Source organism: Excalfactoria chinensis, chromosome 6 (genome assembly GCF_039878825.1).
Source record: "Excalfactoria chinensis isolate bCotChi1 chromosome 6, bCotChi1.hap2, whole genome shotgun sequence".
Lineage (NCBI taxonomy): Eukaryota > Metazoa > Chordata > Aves > Galliformes > Phasianidae > Excalfactoria > Excalfactoria chinensis.
Window position 1 is genome coordinate 5265167 of NC_092830.1, and position 20755 is coordinate 5285921.

Below are 20755 nucleotides of genomic sequence, written 5' to 3' on the forward strand. Positions count from 1 at the left end.
AGCCTGAACCTACTTAACCTCCAACCTGCGGACCAGGATAGAAAAATATTTATAGCACAAAAGCTTAGAACCATACATGTCTTTTGGGGCACGTGCGCTAGCGTAGCTGCTGTAAGCCTCTGGGAGACACAGGGCTGATTCTGTAGATTTTAATTCAGCAGGCACTTTGATTTCAAGGCTTATCAGAAGAACAGACTGGTGGAGAACATTGAGGACTGCTGCTGGGTTTTGTGACTGCTTCCAGCTCACAAGGGGCAGGCTGCAATTAGTAGGCCCATTGGGCAGCGATTGCTGCCTATGTCTAGCAGCTAACCACATCCATACGGGCATGATGTTTTTAGCAAAGATGCTCATTACTTACCGTGATGTTGTACTTGATGATATTTCAACAAGTTCCCTGCATTCTAGTATGTCATTAAGTCATGACATGAAAGAGAAAGGTTGCTGGTCTGTAGTGCAGCAGGGCCAGCAGCTATTACCTACTAGTCCCCACCTGACTGGTGGCTGCAGGGAGGTCACTGAGAGGTTCTTACAGTGTGGAACAAGCACAGACCCTGCAAGCCAACATAGGCTCTCTTCATCCCCTATTAGTAAGACTTAAGTGGCAAAGTGGTCACCAGTCAGTGGGGCTTGCTGGCTGAACCAGGAGGGCTGAAGGTAGCAGTGATGAGAAGCTGTGTCACACGGTGGTCTCAGCCATGGGAGCAGAAGCCTCAAGACTCCATGGTCCTACTTGGTGCAGGCAGGAGTATCTAGGAAAGCAAACACCACAGGCACCTGTGCTCACAGTCCTCTCCTGTAGCCTGCCATGGAAATAATTCCTAATGGAACAATGTTATTATCATTTTATAGTAGTAATTTTACAGTTTATTATAGCTGCTAATAATATTACATGGTAAAAATAGTAGTAACATACATACCAAAAAAGAGTTAGGCATCAGGGTCAAGCCTCTGTGTGCTTCAGAAGCCAGAAGGGAAACACTTTCAAATGAGGGGGGGGAAAAGGGGGAAAAGAAACGAAGTCTTGATGACAGTCATTGAGAAAAATGCTGTAGGAAATGCTCATTTCATGAGCCACCAAAGTGCAACCTCTAATACAGCTGGGCTGAGCATCATTGGTGAGAAGCTGTGGTTGTTTTCTTGGTTCCACTTCTCCAAGTCCTGCCTATCTCCTACAAGGCTGAAAAATGGCCTTTCAGAGCTGCCTGCCAGTACCACAGGCTAATACATTGGCTGTTCTAAAGTCAGAATTTATTTGCTACTTGAGAGGCTACTCAAATATTCCCAAATAATTCCAAAAACTACCAAGTGTACTCAGAAGGTTCAGTATTAACCTGAGGAATTAATGAGGAATTACATATCAAAATAAGATGAACTGATGGGTAGAGAGTACCCACGCTACAGGGTAGAGACTGGGAAGGGAGGAAAGAGTATACATTCTCCAAATAGTGTTAGCCACAGCCTTTACATTTATGCTTCTTACTGAAGAGGGATTTTGTTGCCTCTTCAATTCAGCCGAATTTATGTTTGCCTTTAAATTTAATGGTCACTTTTGTGACAGCAGATGTCCACTCAGTTCCGCTGCTCTTTACTGTCATGTGACATCACAACTGAAGCCAAAATGCAGAACAAGCTGTCTAAAACCCAAGCTGTCAAAATAAATTTCAATAGAGACATCGTATGCTAATCCATGGGAAATGGAATTTAAGAGATCACACTCACTGCCAAAGCAAATGCTGAAGGGAAGCCCCTTGCATGCTTCCAGCAAGAGCAGGGGATCCAAACTCTTGTCTTGAAATGATAGGCACGTGCATCTGTAAGAAATCAAGTTAAGGCCAATGCCTTACAATTAGAGTCCCTTTGCCAGGGTTATCACAGCTAGAAATCCCTGCTAGGAAGGGCAGATGAGGTGAAGGCTGCGGTTGGGTATTTCAGACACGGTGCATCTAACACCAAATGGCACAAGACTGAAAAAGCAGCTTTTGAAAAGAGGACAGTGATGTGAAAAGGAAGAGGTAAATCCCTTCATGAACCTTCAACACTAGCTATACAAACCTGCAAAACTTTCCCCGTTTTCTCAGTAACCCAACACCTCTGGTAACAGCCCTCTGGGATTCCTGGCACAGCACTGACTTTAGCAGGTCCCACAGAAGGCAGGCAATGCAGCCACCAGCCCCCCCAAACGTATAAATCACTTCATGGAAATGAGGTGGTTATCAGCCAGGACATTATTTTGCACCTGTGGATTTTTTAATGCATATGTTCCATTGAAAATATTTGCAGGGACTTTATGGTTCAGATCACACACTATTCCTTTTCTGGATCTGCTTCATCAGACAACCTGGGCACTTCTGAACATGTCTACAAAACCATTTTTCAAAGCCTTAACCTACTTTTTTTACCTTCCTTCTAATCCACTTCAACTACTTGCAGTATTCCTTCTTAATCACTTTCATCATATTATTTCCTTTATATTCTGCTCAATTCTTTCATCTTGATAGCTGCTTTTCTCAAGATTCTTTCAATAAAAACAGCCTTTCAGTGCAATTCAGTGCTATTTGGATCCATTTTAAAAACACTATTTCTTTCTTTTGTACACCTTATCCTTAATATTTCACTTTTGCACCAAGAAACCCAAAAAATTAAAGGGGGGGTGGGGAGAAAGGAGGGAGAGCATGGAAAAAGTCCTTACAGCACTTCTAAGGACTGACCTTAACCAAGTAAGAAACTGTTCCCTGTGATGAGCTCCGAGCCAGCTCTGTTCTACATGCAGAATAGAGAGCATCACTTGCCTGCACTGACCCTGCCGAAAGGAGGTCCCCAACACCCACAAGTTAAAGAAAGAGAAGAGTGCAACGAGGTTTTTATTCACATTTTCACTTGCCTCATACAACTGCAGATCTCATCCAAAGCTTTGAAATTCATCTGCGAACCATTCAGCAGAAAATAATTTTGCCTGTAACAGTTTGAAATTTCACGTACAGTTTAGCAAAGTATGACACCATAGAACACAGAGCTTACACATTTCAATCTATTGCCTACCTTGTGTGAATCACCAGTCTGGTACAGACATTCTGGTTTTGGAGCAGCAGCTGAGCTGCTAAAGTATTTTTCCTCACCTACAGGACAGTAAGAATCACTGTAGGAAATAGAAATGGAAGATCACATTTATTCTACTCGGGATTGCTGTTCATTCAAAGTGCAAAAATATCCAGTAGAGTCTAAAGCTTAACACATCCACAAGGATAATTTGTTCTTCCTGACCCCACAGGTAAGGAGTGACGGGACTTACCCAGTTGCTGCCTTCCTCACTATGGTTGCAGACCCTGTGTTGGAGTCGGTGAATGCTGTTCTTTACCATGACTAGGTGTGGTAAATTACCTTGCTCCTGCCTCCAGACAGCTGAAAGGTAAATACATCTCACTCCCAGATGGCTGCAAACCTCACTTGTGGGAAGGCCCTTGGACAGCAGAGCCACTCCATTCATGGCAGGAGAGCTTCAGGAGAGCCTTGATTTTTCAATACTAAAAATCAACCACCCATGCTAGGCTGGGCTCCTTGCTGATTTCTGCACAGCCCAAAGCAACACCGCTACAGATGAGGGCAGGAATTGGGTTGAAGAAAACAACAATCCTTTCAACCCATACCAAAAACTGCTACTGGAACGTTCTTGAAGACTTGAAATCAATCCTGGGAAATACATATGTATAAATAAGTAATAGACCTATTAGATGCTACCTATTTCATCAATTAATCCACACTCTATGTACACATCCAGAAAGTGAGTGGAGATCTTTCCAAGACATTTGCAAGCATACATATCAAATCAATTCCAAAAGACTGAGGCTTCATCAATTATCATTTCAGCTTGGCTGAATCCCTCCCATTCAAGATTTCGCAGGTCTCACAGCATTTTCTTTATTAAGCATATTTTTAACGTACAGAAAGCCATTATATACAGAATTACAACCTAAGGGACAGGAGTGGAAAATGACAGGGCCGTGAAGTGCTTTGTGATAAGTATTCAAATCTAAATTCTGGCACAATCACAGGACTTCAGTAACAAATAACTGATTAGCAAACCGTGGTTAGAAAAACACATTTAGACAAATATTAGCCTTTTTCCTTCTTCTTCTTTTCTTTTTTCTAGAGTTTTCAAACTTGAAAAATGTTTGAAACCCAAATATCAGCATGGAGCCTTTGCCACCATTGCTGCTACAGCAGAAGTAGTGCAGAAGCATGCTCAGTCAGCAATACACACCTCTGCCCTGCTCGGAGCAAGAGATTTTCACAGGCAAACTACAAGCACCCAGCTAAGCCGTCTGATCTTCACTATCAGTTTTACCAGCACAGCCAGCAGCAATGACAGGGCTTATCTGGGGGATTTTTGCAGAACTATCTAACATAGGTTTTGCAGTATGGTTACAAAACATTACAGTGCCACACATAATTGGCAGAATAGGCTACTGTATGAATTTTAAGTAGCAAAACTGATATAAAGCACACTGTACTAATTACAACACTGCTAGAAAATGACAGCTAGGTCTGATACTGAAAGGTCTGTGTGGTACTGTTGTTCAATTGCGTGATAAGAAGAACAGTGGTTAGGGTCAAAATGCCATTCTCAAACTTACCCTGTTGTGTGTTCTTAAGAGTCGATTGCTTTTTGTCTCTTCATATCTCTTTGCACATTTCTTTGAACTGAGAATATAAAGCTGTTTTAGATGTACTACAGTTGTATTTAGCTATCTATTAAGCATGAATTTGCCGAATTTGCCTGTTTCATGCAAATATGCGGCACATAAAAGGTAAGACTCTATCTTCACATTCACAGATATTTGTATTAAAACTATCAAGTAGTCCCCAATTTGTAAACCAAAGAACCATAAAAGAGCTGCAAATAAAATACTTAGCATATTGCAGAGCAGGTACTAAACAGCACTGAGCAGAGCATGCTCAAAAGTGGTTGCTTAATGTCCTCACACTCAGTGTGCATGCATCATTTTATGAAAATAAGAATGGTCCGAGAGAACGAGACCGTTAGCACAGAAGCTTTTGATTGAGTACAAAACATCAAACCCCAGCTGGTCAAATAACAAGTTCCTATAAAGTCTGGGCATCTTCTACTTTCTTGCAACCTCCTCCAGAATATGTCTGAGACGCACAAACTGACACAATGGCATACAGTGTTGGAACACAGTCATACATACAGCCACATGCTTTCCATCTAGCGAGACAATGGCCAGGCTAGTAACTATCAGCAAAAGTATTCATTAGGTTGCCCCTCTGTCTTTGGTATTGCTTCTGAGTCCACACTGGATCGGGCAGAGAGGAGCCTGTTAGACTCATCAGGGGTATGTCTAGTCAAGTACTCTCCTTCCACTCCTTTCACCTTGGCCCCAGGAGAAAGACTTTCAAAGGTGACGTAGGACTCCTGAATTTCCTTGGGTTTCCTCACAAAGCACTTCTTGCAGCGTCTCTTCAATGCTCCACAGCAGACCACCAGTGTCAGAGGAACGGCAATGACACAAGCCACACTGATGACAACCACGTTGATGAGTTTCTGGGTCCCTCCTGCACTAGCAACTTCATCTGTGGAAAATATGATGCACTGCTCCTTCCTGGGGATCAGCCCTTTCACACAGACACACACTATATATTTGGTCTTTGGTAGCAGCCCATAAATGTTGACCTTGGTCTTCCCTGGTTCCACATTGATCCGACGCATGTCCCTCTCTCCAAAGACAGCATAGAGGACACTGAACACTGTCGTGTTCTTCGCCAGAGGCGCCTTCCAGACCAGGGTGACACTCTGGTCAGTGTCTCCTATCACCCTGACAGATCTCACAATTCGCTCTGGCTCCTGCTGACCAGTAGGTGGGCTCACCAGTAGGTTTTGGGGGTTGCTATCTTTAGCTCCAGCTGGGATGAGGAGATCCTCTCCAGTGCCTGCTCCAGCCCCTAGGGTAGGCATGGTAGAGGTGGTGATAACATATCTTGCCACTAGCTTGTCATTGTAGGCAGCTGCCTCCATCCCGCTTGCCTTCCCACTCCACGTGCCTTTGGCATTGGAACTGGGGTCATCCGTGCTTTCCGAGTCCATGATGATGAGGGATATGAATGCTTCTGTTGCCCCCAGGAAATTCTTTGCTTTACAAATGTACTCTCCAGAGTCAAGGTAAGAGACTACAGGCAGGCCCAGGATAGACCAGCTCATCCCATCACTAGAGATCTCTTGGTGCACTGCAAAGAAGGAAAAACATAAAACAGTCAGTCGTCACTAGAATTAATAATGTGTTTTGTGAACTGTTAGGTCTCAATCAACAGAATATCTGCCTGAGACAATAAAATCATTTATTTTTGCCACCAAATATGCTACAATACTAAAGTAATTTCAAGAAAATGACATTAACACTAAAATAAAGTTATGTTAGGATTTAGACTGCTTCAAAACAAATGGATGCGAAGCATTTCATGCTGTTTCCCTCCATTTGGCACACAACTTGCAAACTAAACAGGGAAGTTTCCTCCACTTTCAAGAAACCTGAAATTTCACATATGCAGGTACAATATTTAAAGCAGCAGCAGGAGTGGGCTATAACGCAACCTAGTTGAAGACTGAATGCACTTCTCAGAGACACAGAAAATAAAAACAGAGGAGATTTCCTTCAAAAATAACACATGAATTACTCTAGAATAGTTGCAGCAAAGCAGCTGAAAAACAATTTTCCTTTTACTGTGAAGTTAGGGCAGGTTTTTGTATCAAGTCAAACACAGCGAAGTCTGATCACTTATCAAAGCATACAGCTCCACTAAGCAATATGTATGCAGCTGAGTGCTGATTTTCTCATTTCATTTGACAACAGATGCATTTTTTGCATTTTTCTAATTATGAAAGAAAAAAAAAAAAAAGGTGGTGGGGGGCTACTTTTCCATTATTTAACCAATATCCTTAGGATGAGCACGTAATACCTCTCCTTTCCCATTTAAAGGTAAACAAAGTAGACATTTGAAAGGCAAAGGTAAGACAGAATGAAAACCTCTCAAGCCCACATGGGTCAGAATCCAGCCCTGGCAACTAAGGCACATTCCAATGCCAATGAAATGGAATAGAAGCAAAACTTACCTTTTCCATTTAACTTCTTACTGAATGGAAATACTAGGAATCAAATCTACTTGTCTTCCTATGCCTTTCTCCATTCATGTAGGCAATGAACTGTTTCTTACTCTTTTGTACTCAGAACACCACTGTTTCAGTGATATAACAACACTGGCATTGAGGCTGCCATTGCTGATAAATAATGCATATTTTCAGCCATCTTTTTACTACAAGACATTCAGGTCTGATTGGATGGGGCACAAAATCCATCATTCTCACTTGTAACTCAAAGTACCTTTTCAGGAAAGCATTCTCTGTTTTTTGTTGTGACTCTCTTTTAAATGTATGAGAAATGCTTGCAGCATGATGATGGACATCAATATAAGGAGAGGCTCTGCTGCAACCTGCACGTCACGCACAGTGGAGGAATAGCTTGTTCAACCACTGCTGAGAAGTGCTCTCTCCTCTGTATGCACTGCCACAGTAACCTTTTGTAATTGAGATCCCATACTTTCCAGTCAGGCCCAGGAGCCTGTACCATCTATGGAGATTAGAAAAAATAAAGGTTCAGTTTCTGAGCTAAAACCTTACAAAGCTATGAGCAACTGCCTTGAATGTAGCAATGGTTTCTTTTGTAAATTCCCCACACTCTAAAGGACCAACTCACATCGCAGTTCTGTGTCCAGCCAGTCAGAGTGGGAATGAAAATATGATTGCTCACAAAGGCAGAAGCTTTCCAAGCAGGGTACGCACAGGAGAGGAAGTTGGTCGTTGTATCACCTCAAGAGCATTTTTCAAAGAGGCCTCATCAATCCTTCATAAGTGAACCATTCACTGGAAGCAGGGCATTTTTACTGAAGTGTTGTATTCCTCAGGGGTTTGGTGGTGTTTTTATGATTATTTTTAATCTATCAGTAACTTAATTTTGCATGTTTGCAGTCTTCCTTCTTTGACACAGAAGATCTGAATTCCAGTTGAACTCATGTCAGACATCTCTCCTCCAGAGAGCTCATACTTACTCTTACGGACCCATTAAAGAAGTCAGTGGGAATCCTTTTCAGTGACTGAATAACTAACTAAATTAAGCCAGTCTCTTGCTACAGCTGGACATATCTCACTTCTTCAGCTCCGACAGATTTGCAGAAAACCCTTCAAGTCACCTCACCACCAGCACAAACGTGAAACAAAACAAACAATGATAGCATGTATTTATCTGACAATATTTACATCAACATGTAAGCAATTTTACAGCCTACAGAAAATTTCAATGCAGTAGTGAATTACACATACTACTATACTCCTTGAGATCATCTCTGCCAAGAAGGACCTGGGGGTCCTGGTAGATGAAAAACATAACATGAGCCAGCAGCGTACACTTGCAGCCTGGAAGGCCAACAGCATCCTGGGCTGCACCAGAAGAGGGGTGGCAGCAAGGATATGGATGTGATTGTCCCACTCTGCTCTGCCCTCATGAGGCCCTACCTGGTATACTGTGTCTCCCAGTACAGAAAAGGGATCAGGTCCAGAAAAGGGCCATGAAGATGCTCAGAGGGCTGGAGCACCTCTGCTATGAAGACAAGCTGAGGGAGCTACACGTTCTGTAGCCCACAGAAAATTTGGTGTGTAGGACTCACTCAGTCCACACTGGGAAAAAAAAACCTTAAGCTTAAACGTACCTGTGCCATTTAGTGGAGCACCATCAGCCCTTCTCCAGCTGAGCTCAGGAATGGGCACCCCCGTTGTCCCACATCGCAGTAGCACAGTGCTGCCCAGGATGGTCTTCACTTTGGCTACAGATGTATGTACAACAGGGCTTTGACACTTCCTTAGCTCGACTTGGCTGAAGAAGACTCCTGCTAGGCTGCGAGGGGTGAAGCATTTCAGCCTGGGCTCAATGAATGCTATGTTGGGAGATTGGAAATTCAGAAAGTGGACCATTTCATACAGACTGCAGTCACACGCCCAAGGATTGTCTTGCAAACCTGTCAAAAGAAAGCAGAGCACTCAGTCACTCCAACAGTATTTCTGTTCCTGCCGCTTTTGTTTCTGTTTTTCAGCAGGACAAACTGATAGATTCCCAGTCTGCCCCTAGAAAAGGACATGCATGGGGATCGGAGCAACAGACCTGTTGGCTGAGGTTGAAGTGTCTCACAGTACTGGTCAGCAGGAGGGAGAAAATAGGGTTTGCTATGGTATCTCAAAACTTAGACATTAAATCACACTTGTGAAGTTCAAAGCAAGGTAATTCGTCCCAAAAACACGTCACTATTTATGCATTTAGTGAAGCAAAACAAATAGTTTGTTATAAAGACTTTGGAAAAGATAGCCTTGGGAATGAGCTGGTTATTTGTTTTCATTTTCCTAATAACACGCAGGCTATGAAATTCTTCTCGACAGTGATCTTTAAAATCATAACTCAGCTACAGTCAGGCTAGCAATCAGGCCTACAAAAGGCTTATACACTTCTATTAGACAGCACCTGTATTTAGAATACACACATTGGAAGGGCTATATTTAAGAAAACACTTCTGCTTCTCTGTCCCAGAATGCTTCTCTTTTTTGGCTTTTCTGCTCTTTCAGAGTGTGCATACTGAACTCAAATTCTGTAAAAGGAAAAGAAACATTACCCCATTCAAAGCAGATTTGTGAAGATGGTACCGAAAAAGCAAAATCAGATCTGGAGCAATGCAAAAGCATGAATAGGACAGGTTGGATGGGGTCTTGGGCAACCTGGTCCAGTAAATGTGGAGGTCGGTGGCCCTGCCTGGCAGAGGGGCTGGAGATTCATGATCCTTGAGGTGCCTTCCAACCTGGGCCATTTTGTGTGTGAATAGCAGCCACTGCATTCTAGCTAAATCTGTATGTCACCTCAGACATTTGCTAGTCCTACAAACAGCTTCTGGTCTTTAATGGCTTCAGCTAGCAGCATTGCCACTGGGGACCTAAGAATAAATCCAGGCATGCATTCGAAGACTGAGACGGGAGCTCCGAGTCCCAGACCTGTCTTCAGGGGGGGTTTCACCCTCTTTCCAGCAGGCAGCCCAAGGATAGGGCTCAGGACTGGCAGCAGCCAGAAAGTAAGGAGCCCTACTATCCCCTTGATTCCCAGCAAGCAGAAACATCTGCCCACACAGCAGTGCTGCTATTGCTGGTCCCTGGGGCATGGCAGCAGCAGTCATACAAGCTGCGGCTTTTCAGCAGGAACCAAGACTTGGCACAAGCACAGTGTGTGCAGCACAAGGCTCCATGAGCATCAAGGGGCTGCTTGCATTTGCTAGAGTCAGCTGAAACACAGGGTACATCAAAAGAGCCTGATGCCCCAAATGAACTGTTTTAAAGATTCTGCTAAAAAATACCTTGCTGAGACCACTGCATACCATCCTCCATAGGCTTGTAAGGCGGTCTTGGCAGGAATGCACCACTTATTAATTAAAATACATAAAAGAAGACTAAAGAAAGAATGAAAATTAATATCTCCTTTGGGTTATTTTATGGCATTTTTGCTATCTGCTTACTTCTGACTTCAGGTACTAGATAACCATTTATTCTAGATATTCTGGCAAAACAACAGCTTTGACTTTTTTCATTGCCACTTTAGCTCCTGTACAGACTCATCACAGATTAAATAATCAGTAGAGCCATCCTTCACGACACTTTATTAACTGTGAGATCTGCTTTTCCTCTTTCACATGCAGGTCACGTGGGCAATCTTCACACTAAGAATCTTGCAGCCTTGGCACAGACTATCAGCCAGGAAACTACTGCTGAGAACACTTCTCCCTCTTATGCCTATGAGTCTGAATACTTTTTCTTGAAGCACTGTACAAGCAAGGGTCCTGAAGAGGATTCACAATGATACAGTGTAGACAAGGGAAGGGACTGAGTTCATTCTTAGCTGGTGGATTTTCCTATGCCTCCATATGAAACACTCAAACAAAACATATGAAACAGCAGAGAAAATAGAGACACGCAGCTGTGTACTCTCACTTGGCTTCTGCAAAGGGACATGTTTTTCTTCATGATAGCCAGCAGAATAGGAGCTAGGAGGTGGCATGTCCATACATTACTGTATGAATGCTAGCATTATACCCATTTGCTCACATGAATTTTTTAGAATCCTGGGACGGGAAACCTGTGTGCAACTGCTGGTGCCAACAGCAAAGTGATCTATACTTCCTGACAATGCACTCTCTTCCATATTGAATGGAAGAACACTTTTACAAGCAACTCTACTCTGAAAAAAAATAAAGGAAGAAAAGAAAATGTTTCTGGTGAGATTATCACCAAGTGCCTGAACTCACACCCATGATTGTAGACGCAATACCTGCAGATGCACACATCCCATGAAGCAAAGAGCCAGTGGAGCTATGCCAGTTCGTAACTAACAAAGACAGCAAATGTCAACACCTTTGAAACATCATCAGCCTGCTGAGGATTTGAACCAGCGTACTATGGCTGAAAGGCTAAGCAGTAATCCCCTGAACTAGTAAATGTACTCAGAACCTCATCAGAGCATATCACACTTTGGAATAATTAAGACAGTGGTCTGTAATATGCTCTCTGACACAAAAATGTACTACTGACCTGGACCGTACTTCTGAGGAGCATAGAAATGCCACCAGCAAGTGGATTCTCACCCTTGGAGGCAGCATTATGGTAAAAGCTCTGGAGAAACTGAGGTTTTACGTGGAGAGACAAAAGAGACTCTTAAGAGGCGCATGCTGGGACAAACTGGCTTTTCTGACCCAGATTATATGCTCAGCAGCAAGTTTATTCCTTTTTAACTTGGACATAAGAAGAATCCATCTTTTGATTTAATGCTGCTTAAAACTAATCAACTCCATGCCAGCTGTTAGTAGAAAACAGCATTGAAAGACATGGAGCTCTAATCACCTTTGTATGTTCTCCAAAAGTGACAGCGTTCATAAATAAAAGCTCTTGCAAAGGAGTAACTACTTTTCTGTAAGAAAGACTCAAGTCTGTGATAAAGTCTAGGCTGTAATAAGCTGGGTGATGAAAGGCTGAAGTGAGTTGGTTAAGGTGTAAGTGAACGTGCACACTTCATATAGGGCATTAAATGAGCAGTGTACATGTTATAGCAACCACAGTGAGTGAAAATGCTATGATAAGATAGAGAGCTCTTGTCATTCTGCCTACTGCAAAATCAGGGTCACTCTTACCTAAGATGATCTTGGAGTTATCATTGGGAAAGTAAGGGACAGCCTGCAGGTTGGCCCAGGTAGAAATAAGAGCCTGAGGAAGAGTCATCAGTTTGTTGCTAGACAGGTCCAGGTACGTGATATTCTTGATGTAACGAGCAGCATCTGGAGGGATTGAAGTAAGTTCATTGTTGTGTAAATCCAGAAGCCTTAGCTGTGGCATGTCAGACAAGGTTTCCCAGGGAAATGATATTAAGTCATTGCCATCTAGCCTCAGCTCCAGCAAGCGACGGAGGCCCTTGAAGGTGATCCCGCTGAGGCTGGCCAGGGAGTTATAGGGCAACCAGAGGTACTCCAGGTTGTGAAGAGCGTGGAAAGCTTCCCCCGGCACCCTGCGGATGGCTGTCTTCTCTATTCGAAGCTTAAACGTATCTACAGGGATATTCACTGGGGTGAGGGTCATCTCTGGGTCATTACACAGCACTGTCCTGGTGAGAAAGAAGCACAGACACAACTTTCTTATATTTCGAGACATTTTGAAAATTTCAGTACAATATTTTATCTGCCTTTCTTTTTTTTCAAAAGCTTTGTTCTTGTCATTTCTTACTTGATGCTGATTCCCACATCGTCACCGTAAGTACATTTGGCTTGCACTAACTCATACGTACATGTAGTTTTTGACTGCAGAGATTGCACTCTCCTACAGTGGTGTGAATACAATTCTGGCCCATATTGTGTTCCTGCTTTTTCCTCTTCCAGTTTTTTATAGTTCTTATGACAGACAGCAGTGCCAAGGCACTGCAGAACATGCTAATGCATGTTAAAATAAAAGGATCAATAGACCAAACATCGAAGTACAAGTAAAAAGAAGCCTTAACTGTTTGAGGAAGTCTGGGGGGGGGATAAAGTAATACAGACTGAATACATCACAGGATCTCTGCTCATGAAGTGAGGAGAAGAAATAATACTCTATAGCAAGCTCTGCTTCGCTGTGAAACTGGAGGGTTTGTAGAGATGCAGCGGTCACTTCACCACAGAGATATATCATTTAGGAGAGCAAAAGTACAGAAAACTAACCCTTTAGAAAATGCTTTACTGAAAGCAAAGCAGATTCACGTGTCTTAACCATCCCTTTCTGTTTACAATTTCCTGAGTTCAAATCCTGAAAACCCCGTGAAGCATTTTGCAGTCTTTGTATCTTTGTGTAAGAAACTGTAACTTTGTCAATATGAGAAAAAAAAAGGCAAGTTCTTAACAAAGTGCAAAGCCACTTCACAAAACATAACAGGTTAGATTGGCATGTCCCACTCCACACACTAAACCTCAAGTAATGTAATGTGATCAAACAAGTACCATTTTCTTATCATACTGCCTGACTGATAAATAGAACATTATAAAGCTGCCAAAACCAGACTGATGGTGGCTGAAAGCAGCTATTCCTCTACTGCCTGCAACAATAAATAACATGGCTGAACCACACATGCAGCTTTCCTGAAGGTAAATGTTACTGGAGCCTCCAGCTAGTTTATAACAAAAAAACCCTATGTATTTCTGTCATCCAGCACTTCTATGGTGGTATTAAGTCCTGCCCTCTCCCAGCTGAGGGTTGAGATTTCATAGAAGAAAAGAAATATGCCAAATAAGAAAAATTCAGAGATCATCTCTCAATCAAACATTTGTTTTTGTGTAAACATGACACAAAGCGTGAACTAACAGATATTATTACAGAAAAACTGTGCTCTGATGCTTCTCATAGCGTCCCTCAACTGTGTGGCTAAGCACTAAGCAATCTATAGGATAATCTCCTGCTGCTAGTGAGAAATACAAATCTCAGTGCAGAAAAACGCGACATCGTGCTCATTAAGAGACTAACGCGCATTTGCTTTAATATGCATCTCACCAAAACATACTGCAGCTTTTTCCAGTCTCTGAAAGGAAATTCTACCAGGAACTATGACACTTAGGGAGCAATTATAGGCTCTCCTGCTATTGTGCTGCCTTTAAAAAATTCTAAACTATTTGTAGTTTATTACTATTTGTGGCTCTGCCATCCTTCTCACTGGGACAGTTCCTGGTTTTAAAACTGTGCTGCCATAAGAGATGAAGCAGATGCACACGATGGTGATCCAAGTACAGAGGACAGCCTTTCATTGCTGCACCGCCACCTGGTCTAGAAAAAGCATTTCTTGTAAAGGAGTCGTCAGATACTCTCTGCCATAAACCTCCTCTACTGTGAATTAGAACTGATTAAAATGTAGCTTGTATTTCATTAGGTCAGATCATTAATTTCTGATTACCCTTCAGAATGCCTTTTTATTCTTATTGTAGTCCTTCAGTGAAATCTCCGTATAATGGTCCTGCTTCCCCTTCTGGCCTTACTTGCCTTTCCAACTGAAAGTTTCCAGTCTGAGAACTGCCTTATTTTATTTTTATTCTCTACTTCTTTACGTTTGTTGTTATCCAGAGTCGATTACTTCACCTAAAAACTCCACCCCGAGGATGTTTTAAGTAAGCAGAATGGATTGAGGGCTTCGGTACTGGCAAAATAAACCTGCTTACACTTCAGAAACAGACCAACAGAACAGAATAAAACCAGTATATTCAGCATGAAGGCAAAAAAACCCCAAACCAAAACGTTTTTATTGTATTCCTTTTTGCCATTGCCCCAGCGGTAATTATGTTGCTGTTCTCACAGAGGAGATGCCCAAACGCTTTCTCTGAAATCAGCTTACTGTGTTTTCAGAAGCTAATCCTCTACAAATAAAGCTGGAGAGCAAAGAGACTGGAAAAATAACAGACATGAAGCCTAGATACAACATTTCCTTCTGAAAACACCCTTAGAAAGAAGAAAGAAAACCCCCAAAGCCCCAGAGAGTATCAGCATACCTGGCTTTCGTCCCTTCGTTGAGGCTGTGGAAGGCACAGCTGCACTGTGAGGGGCACGAGCTGCCTGCCCATGGCAGCCCCCCGAGCACCAAGCAGCAGAGCAAACTCACGGTGATCCACATGGCTACCTGTGCATGGGAAGGACACCTGGGCAGCAGGCAACGTGCAGGGTCTCGCCTATTGTTTTAGCCATTGACTGGTCACATCTTGTTAACTCCCTTTCGTTTTCAGCCACGCTGTGATCTTCCAGCCCTCGCTGAGTCTATCAGATAAAAAAGGATAGGCAGGGATTAAGGATGGGGACTTGAGTTATTTTCATGTGGGTGCTTATTGCTTCCTGGAGCCGTACAGACAGCATCGCTTCCCTCTGGGAGCCCCAGACTCCACTCCTCAGGAAATCTGGGGCTCTTGTGTGAGAAAAAGCAAACATATTTTGGGGGGATGTGCATAACTGTTATCCTACCAGGAATTAGTAATAGAGTGCTTTCTCAGAGTGACTTTGGAAATGCTTTTAGGAGGAAGTTTTTTACCCAGAGGGTGGTAACGCACCAGAACAGGTTGCCCAAGGAGGCTGTGGATGCCCCATCCCTGGAGACATTCAAGGCCAGGCTGGATGTGGCTCTGGGCAGCCTGGTCTGCTGGTTGGTGACCCTGCACATAACAAGGGGTTGAAACTGGATGAGTATTGTGGGCCTTTTCAATCCAGACCAGTCTATGATATAATAAAAACAGTGTCCTACGCTACTGGAAGGTAAGCCTCCTGCAGAATCATATTGAACAGACATATTGATACTGTTGAAAGCTTTTACTTATAAAAAAAAAACAACCTCTTAGGTGGCTAACTTCTCAACATTTACTGAGCTCTTGGAATCACTCCTGATATTAACAAGCACTAAATAACCCAGTAAATGCACACAAGTTTCTAGCAGGCCTGCAGAACCGAGCACTGTGCTCTCACTTGCTGACACTGCACAGCCTGGATAAGGGACCATCTGTGGAAGCACCACCTGAATCAGAGCCATAAAAGAGCTTTGGAAACACTGAGGAAAACTACTTTTGTCCACTCCCCTTGAAGACAGAAGATTCCCATTTATTCAACTGTAACTGCAGAGCTGATGGAGATAACCCATGTTTTCAGCACTCCAAAGAACTCAATATATGAGAGAAAAGTGGAGTCCGTATTTGCACAAAGTAAAGCTTCAGCAGTTGCTCTTTGAGATAGGAGCAAAACTTAATACATACAAACCAGGGCATCTCATTCTTATAAGGGCTACTGTTTTCTGGTGAGTGTGGAAGTATGCATATCAAACACACCACAAACATGAAGCATTCCTTTAAAAGTAAAAATCTTTGTCAGAACTTGTAGGTGATTACATTCAGCCTGATCTGATTGCTACTCCCACACTTACCGGTATGGTTGCATGCTTCATAATAGCTTTGGCACGCCTGTGTCATACAGAAAACATAAAGCACAGGTTAAAAATGTTAACAGAAGTGAGGAGCAATTGAACAGAGCTGAAAAGCTAGCAAAAGAGCACTAACCAGGCACAACTCACTCTTAGATGCTTTAGGAAAAGGTTTCTCATACCTCTGGAGTTCAGGATAGCCACGGTATCCAGTATTGTTATCCAGGGGAGAGCCCCAGATGCCTCACTTCAGCACAAAACAAAAGAAATTCTACCAAAATCCCAGACCTTATTAAGTCAATAGGAATTCTGCAGTCAGATTTCCCCAATGAAACTGAGGGGCAGGATCAAACGTAGCTGACTGAGGCATAGATCATATGGCATCCTATTGGCTTTTCAGGACCAGTCACTTCCCAGCTTCACTGTTCTTCAGCTAAGGCTGGAGGAGAAAGAGAAAGAAATTACAAACACAAAGATTTTCTCTAAAAACTAGGCTATGTTGGACCTTAGTTCTAGTCACACTGTGCAGAAAAAAATACCCATGACAGAGTCTTCCATCCTTCTGCTATATCTCAATTCATATTTCCCAGGGAGAGAACTACAGCTCTGCCGCCCCTTTTAAAGAGCATAACTGTACCTACAAGTGCTCTTCTGCAGAGCATATGAGTGTCACATTACATGAACACCAAGAAGGAAACAGGAATAACCCCATCCAAAAGACACTTCGGAGCTTAGAAGAAAAATTGAAATTTAAATTAAACAACAACAACAACAACATAGATGTTTCAACATGTAATGCTTCTGTGATGAGAGGGATATGAGAAACAGATGCATTTTGAAGAGCTGATGTGGATATTGTGTTTCAAAACTTCACACTCTTTCATGCAGGTAGAAAAGGCACGAGAGGCCACAGCCAGCCATGCAGATTTCTATAGATCTTTTCTAATCTTCAGATCTTTGAGATCCCATGGAAGGAAAGCATTCATACAATCCAGCCTTGTGCAGCCAGCTCAGATCTGTAACTAGACTAATCCTTGGTAGTTGTCAAGATGGAAGAGGTCTTTTTTTTCTTTCAAGAATAAAGACAGAATGTTGGGAATAATTTGAGACTGAGGGTGGATTTGGCTGCACCCAAACTCCTCTGTGGAGGGATCTGGAAAAAGCATAGGGTTCATTCTTAAGTCCAGGAATGGAATAAGATCCAGTTACTTCTAGACTCTCCAGAGTCCAGAAGGCAAAAGGAAGTCTATTCCAAATCCATGAAACTATTCTCAGTATAATGTCATCAGATCCAAAGGCTGTCCTTGGTGTAATGCTGCCTGAATGGGTTTTCTTTGTAGCTATAATCTCTTCTATGTAATATCATTCATGTAATTTACACTTAAATGTTCCTTGATGCTTTAGTAAATAATCAAGTGCACCTCAAACCTTGTTAAACTTGTCTTACTCATAATAAAGTTTTATTAAATCACCATAGTATGTCAATAAACATATTGCCATTTCTTTCTTAAGAGTGAAGTGTATAATTCCTTCTGCAACCTCTTCAGAACAATCAAATTATGCTGACAATTTTTTCAATATATCTCAGTGTTTCAAGATAATCTAGATGCATTTTGGGGCCAACTATTAAACATACATTTTATGATGCCATAGTTTTGCCTAAGCTTGTTCCACGAATAAATCCAATAATCAATTAAGGCTTGCAGAAATCACTTACTGAGAAGATGGCCCAAAAGATTATTTTTCCCTATGCTATTTTTATGTACTATTTCCCATTCCTCAAAAATAAATTCAAAGATTTCATTATTTATTTCTGAAGAGTTGGAAACGTGATGCAGTGCTCATTAAACATCCATAGTTGTTTTCTCATCAACTGCAGAAGCAGCAAGTGGACTGCAAGAATCATAGAACCCTAGAATCATGAAGGTCAAAAAAGACCTCTCAGATCATCTAGTCTAACCATCAGCCCATCCCCACTATGCCCACTAAACCAAAAATAAGCTGTTTCTGCTTGCATCTACGCTCCCTCTGAGAAAGATGGAAGAGATAAAAAAAAGAGAAGTAAAATCTCGCAGTGGCATTCTATTGACACTGCCATTGTCTATTCACTTTTTCCCCACACACTTGTGGTTTGTTTCAATGACTTGTGTGCAGCACAGCAGTTTTCCCAATTTTCATGGTATTTTTAAGGCTAAATTTCACCATATCCTCCCAGCTACTATAGAGATATTCACAAATAATTATTAAAAAAAAAAAAAAAAAAAAAAAAAAAAGCATTCAATAGCTAATTCCTATGTGGTTATAGATGATATTTATATGAAACTTTTAAAAATCAATATTATTTCTTTCCAATGCCAAGAGTATACAGTTAAAGTAATAACACTTTTTTCATGATGGACAACTGTATTCCATAATGAAGACAATGAAAGTTAGGCACTTCACTTTCATGGACAAAATTATGCACTTCAAATGACAAAAGTCATTCTCCTTGCTGCTACATAGGAAGATTCTTCTCTGTTTTGATCTAGAAATACGACCTGGAGAATCAAATATTCTATGAAGCAACAGGTGTCATTCAGTAGAGGTGTAAGAATTTGTTTTACATTGTCTGAGAATAGCCAGATCCCCTGCTTATACTTGTGGTGTAAGTAAAGGCAAAGCAAATGGGGTCAAAGTCTACTGTCTGTCAGTGAAGTTCAACACAATGTAATCTTTCCTGCCTTTCAAAAACAGGATTTAATTTAGAAAACATTTTTTGTTTGGTTCCTAATAAGATTAATAACTTCATATTACAGTCTCCACCTTTTTCCCCATATAGATTTTCTGAGCACACACATGCCTTATCAGTTGATTCTACTCACAAGTTCAAATGTGACACTTAAGTGACCATGCTCTTCTGACTCATTCTTTTTAATATGGTCACTGGGCAGAACTTATTCCTTTTCCTCATACGCTTAGAGAAAGATGGCATAAAGTAAATAAGACAGCATCCTTTATCAGAAAAGAAAGCTATAAGATACTTATTACCCATGATTTTGACTGGGAGGTCTTATTAGCAGGCAATATGGGTCAGATACTAAATCAATTTCATTAAGTAAATGCACCTCCAAGAAGCTTCTGGCAGGGCATATCTTGTAAAGTGGAAAATCCTTCCCACTGATGCAAGTCGGAGCGCAGTAATGCACTACGTCATTCTAAATTGGATCTTGCACTTAATGCCAATGAAGGCAGCTCCTCCAGAGGAGGAGGAGTGAAGTCATTAATAGACCTCTAGGCTTGCTGAAGAAATAAAAGAAACATAAACATTATTATTATTTTTTTCCTTTTTTTTTTTTTTTTTTTTTTTTTTTTTTTTTTTTTTTTGCATGGGGTAATAAAACTCTACCAGTGGTATTTATTTGATGTACATTTGTCTTGGTTGTTATGACCAGTACAGAATAGCAGAAAAGAGCAGAGACCTACGGGAGGAGGAACATAAATGCATGCACCTTCCTCACAAACAAAGAACATGGCCCATTTTTTTTTCCTGCACAGCAGAAACCACTTCACAAAGCCATGTGACAAAGAGCAGTGCTTATCAAAATGAACTCCATCTGAAGATGGAGGCGCACAGTAAGTACTTTGCCTTTCCCCCTTCGCTTCAGGCTCACACACCCAGGCAGGTCTGGCTATGACTGATGTAGATTCACAGTGTTGCATGTCCCTGGCACTATCACACACGGGACTTCTGGGAACAGAAAAATGTTCCTTCAAGTCCTCAGCCCCCTGCAAGACAAGCCGGCCCCAGGGTGGAAGAGGTGCCTGCAACTCCTGCACCACAATCTGAAGGGCGGAGAGGGCCAGCCAACCACAGCCACGGCTCTCCTCTTCTCCAAAGACCCCACAGCAACAGGCAGATGCTTCTTGCATCAAGCATACAGGACTCCAGAGTGAAATTCTCTGGGACAGACTCTCTGAGCTCCACTGCTGAGGGAAAATTCCAAATGAACCAGACATTTCTTTCTTTAAAGCTTTTGACGTCTTTAAAGCTATTAGTCTTGAGAACTGATGAGAGAGTAAACACTTTGCATTGCCCACTGGATTGGATTTTTTTCTCCCTCAGAAAAGAATTACTATTCTCCTTTGAAGTATCACAACCATACATCACTCCACAGTAGTCCACTTTGATGACTGGATATGCCATAATCATATCTGACACATGCATT

General features: G+C 42.0%; 1 protein-coding gene across 1 annotated transcript; it reads right to left on the reverse strand.

Annotated features, from left to right (window-relative positions):
* Positions 1–5257: 5257 nt before the first annotated feature.
* LRIT1 (leucine rich repeat, Ig-like and transmembrane domains 1) lies at positions 5258–16801 on the reverse strand. The gene is made up of 6 exons (XM_072340572.1): positions 16733–16801; positions 16554–16590; positions 15145–15406; positions 12280–12746; positions 8776–9081; positions 5258–6243 (listed from the first exon to the last, which is right to left on the reverse strand). Exons 3-6 carry the CDS (start codon positions 15264–15266, stop codon positions 5258–5260), a joined length of 1881 nt encoding a protein of 626 aa, XP_072196673.1. The 5' UTR covers positions 15267–15406; positions 16554–16590; positions 16733–16801.
* Between the last annotated feature and the right edge of the window lie 3954 nt (positions 16802–20755).

Coding starts and splice junctions, on each gene's coding strand:
- LRIT1 (XM_072340572.1), bottom strand. CDS start 15,266: ATGTGGATCACCGTGAGTTTGCTCTGCTGCTTGGTGCTCGGGGGGCTG. Junction 9,082..12,279: donor TAACTCCAAGATCATCTTAG/GTAAGAGTGACC, acceptor TTCTTTTGACAG/GTTTGCAAGACAATCCTTGG. Junction 6,244..8,775: donor TGCTCCACTAAATGGCACAG/GTACGTTTAAGC, acceptor CCTTCTTTGCAG/TGCACCAAGAGATCTCTAGT.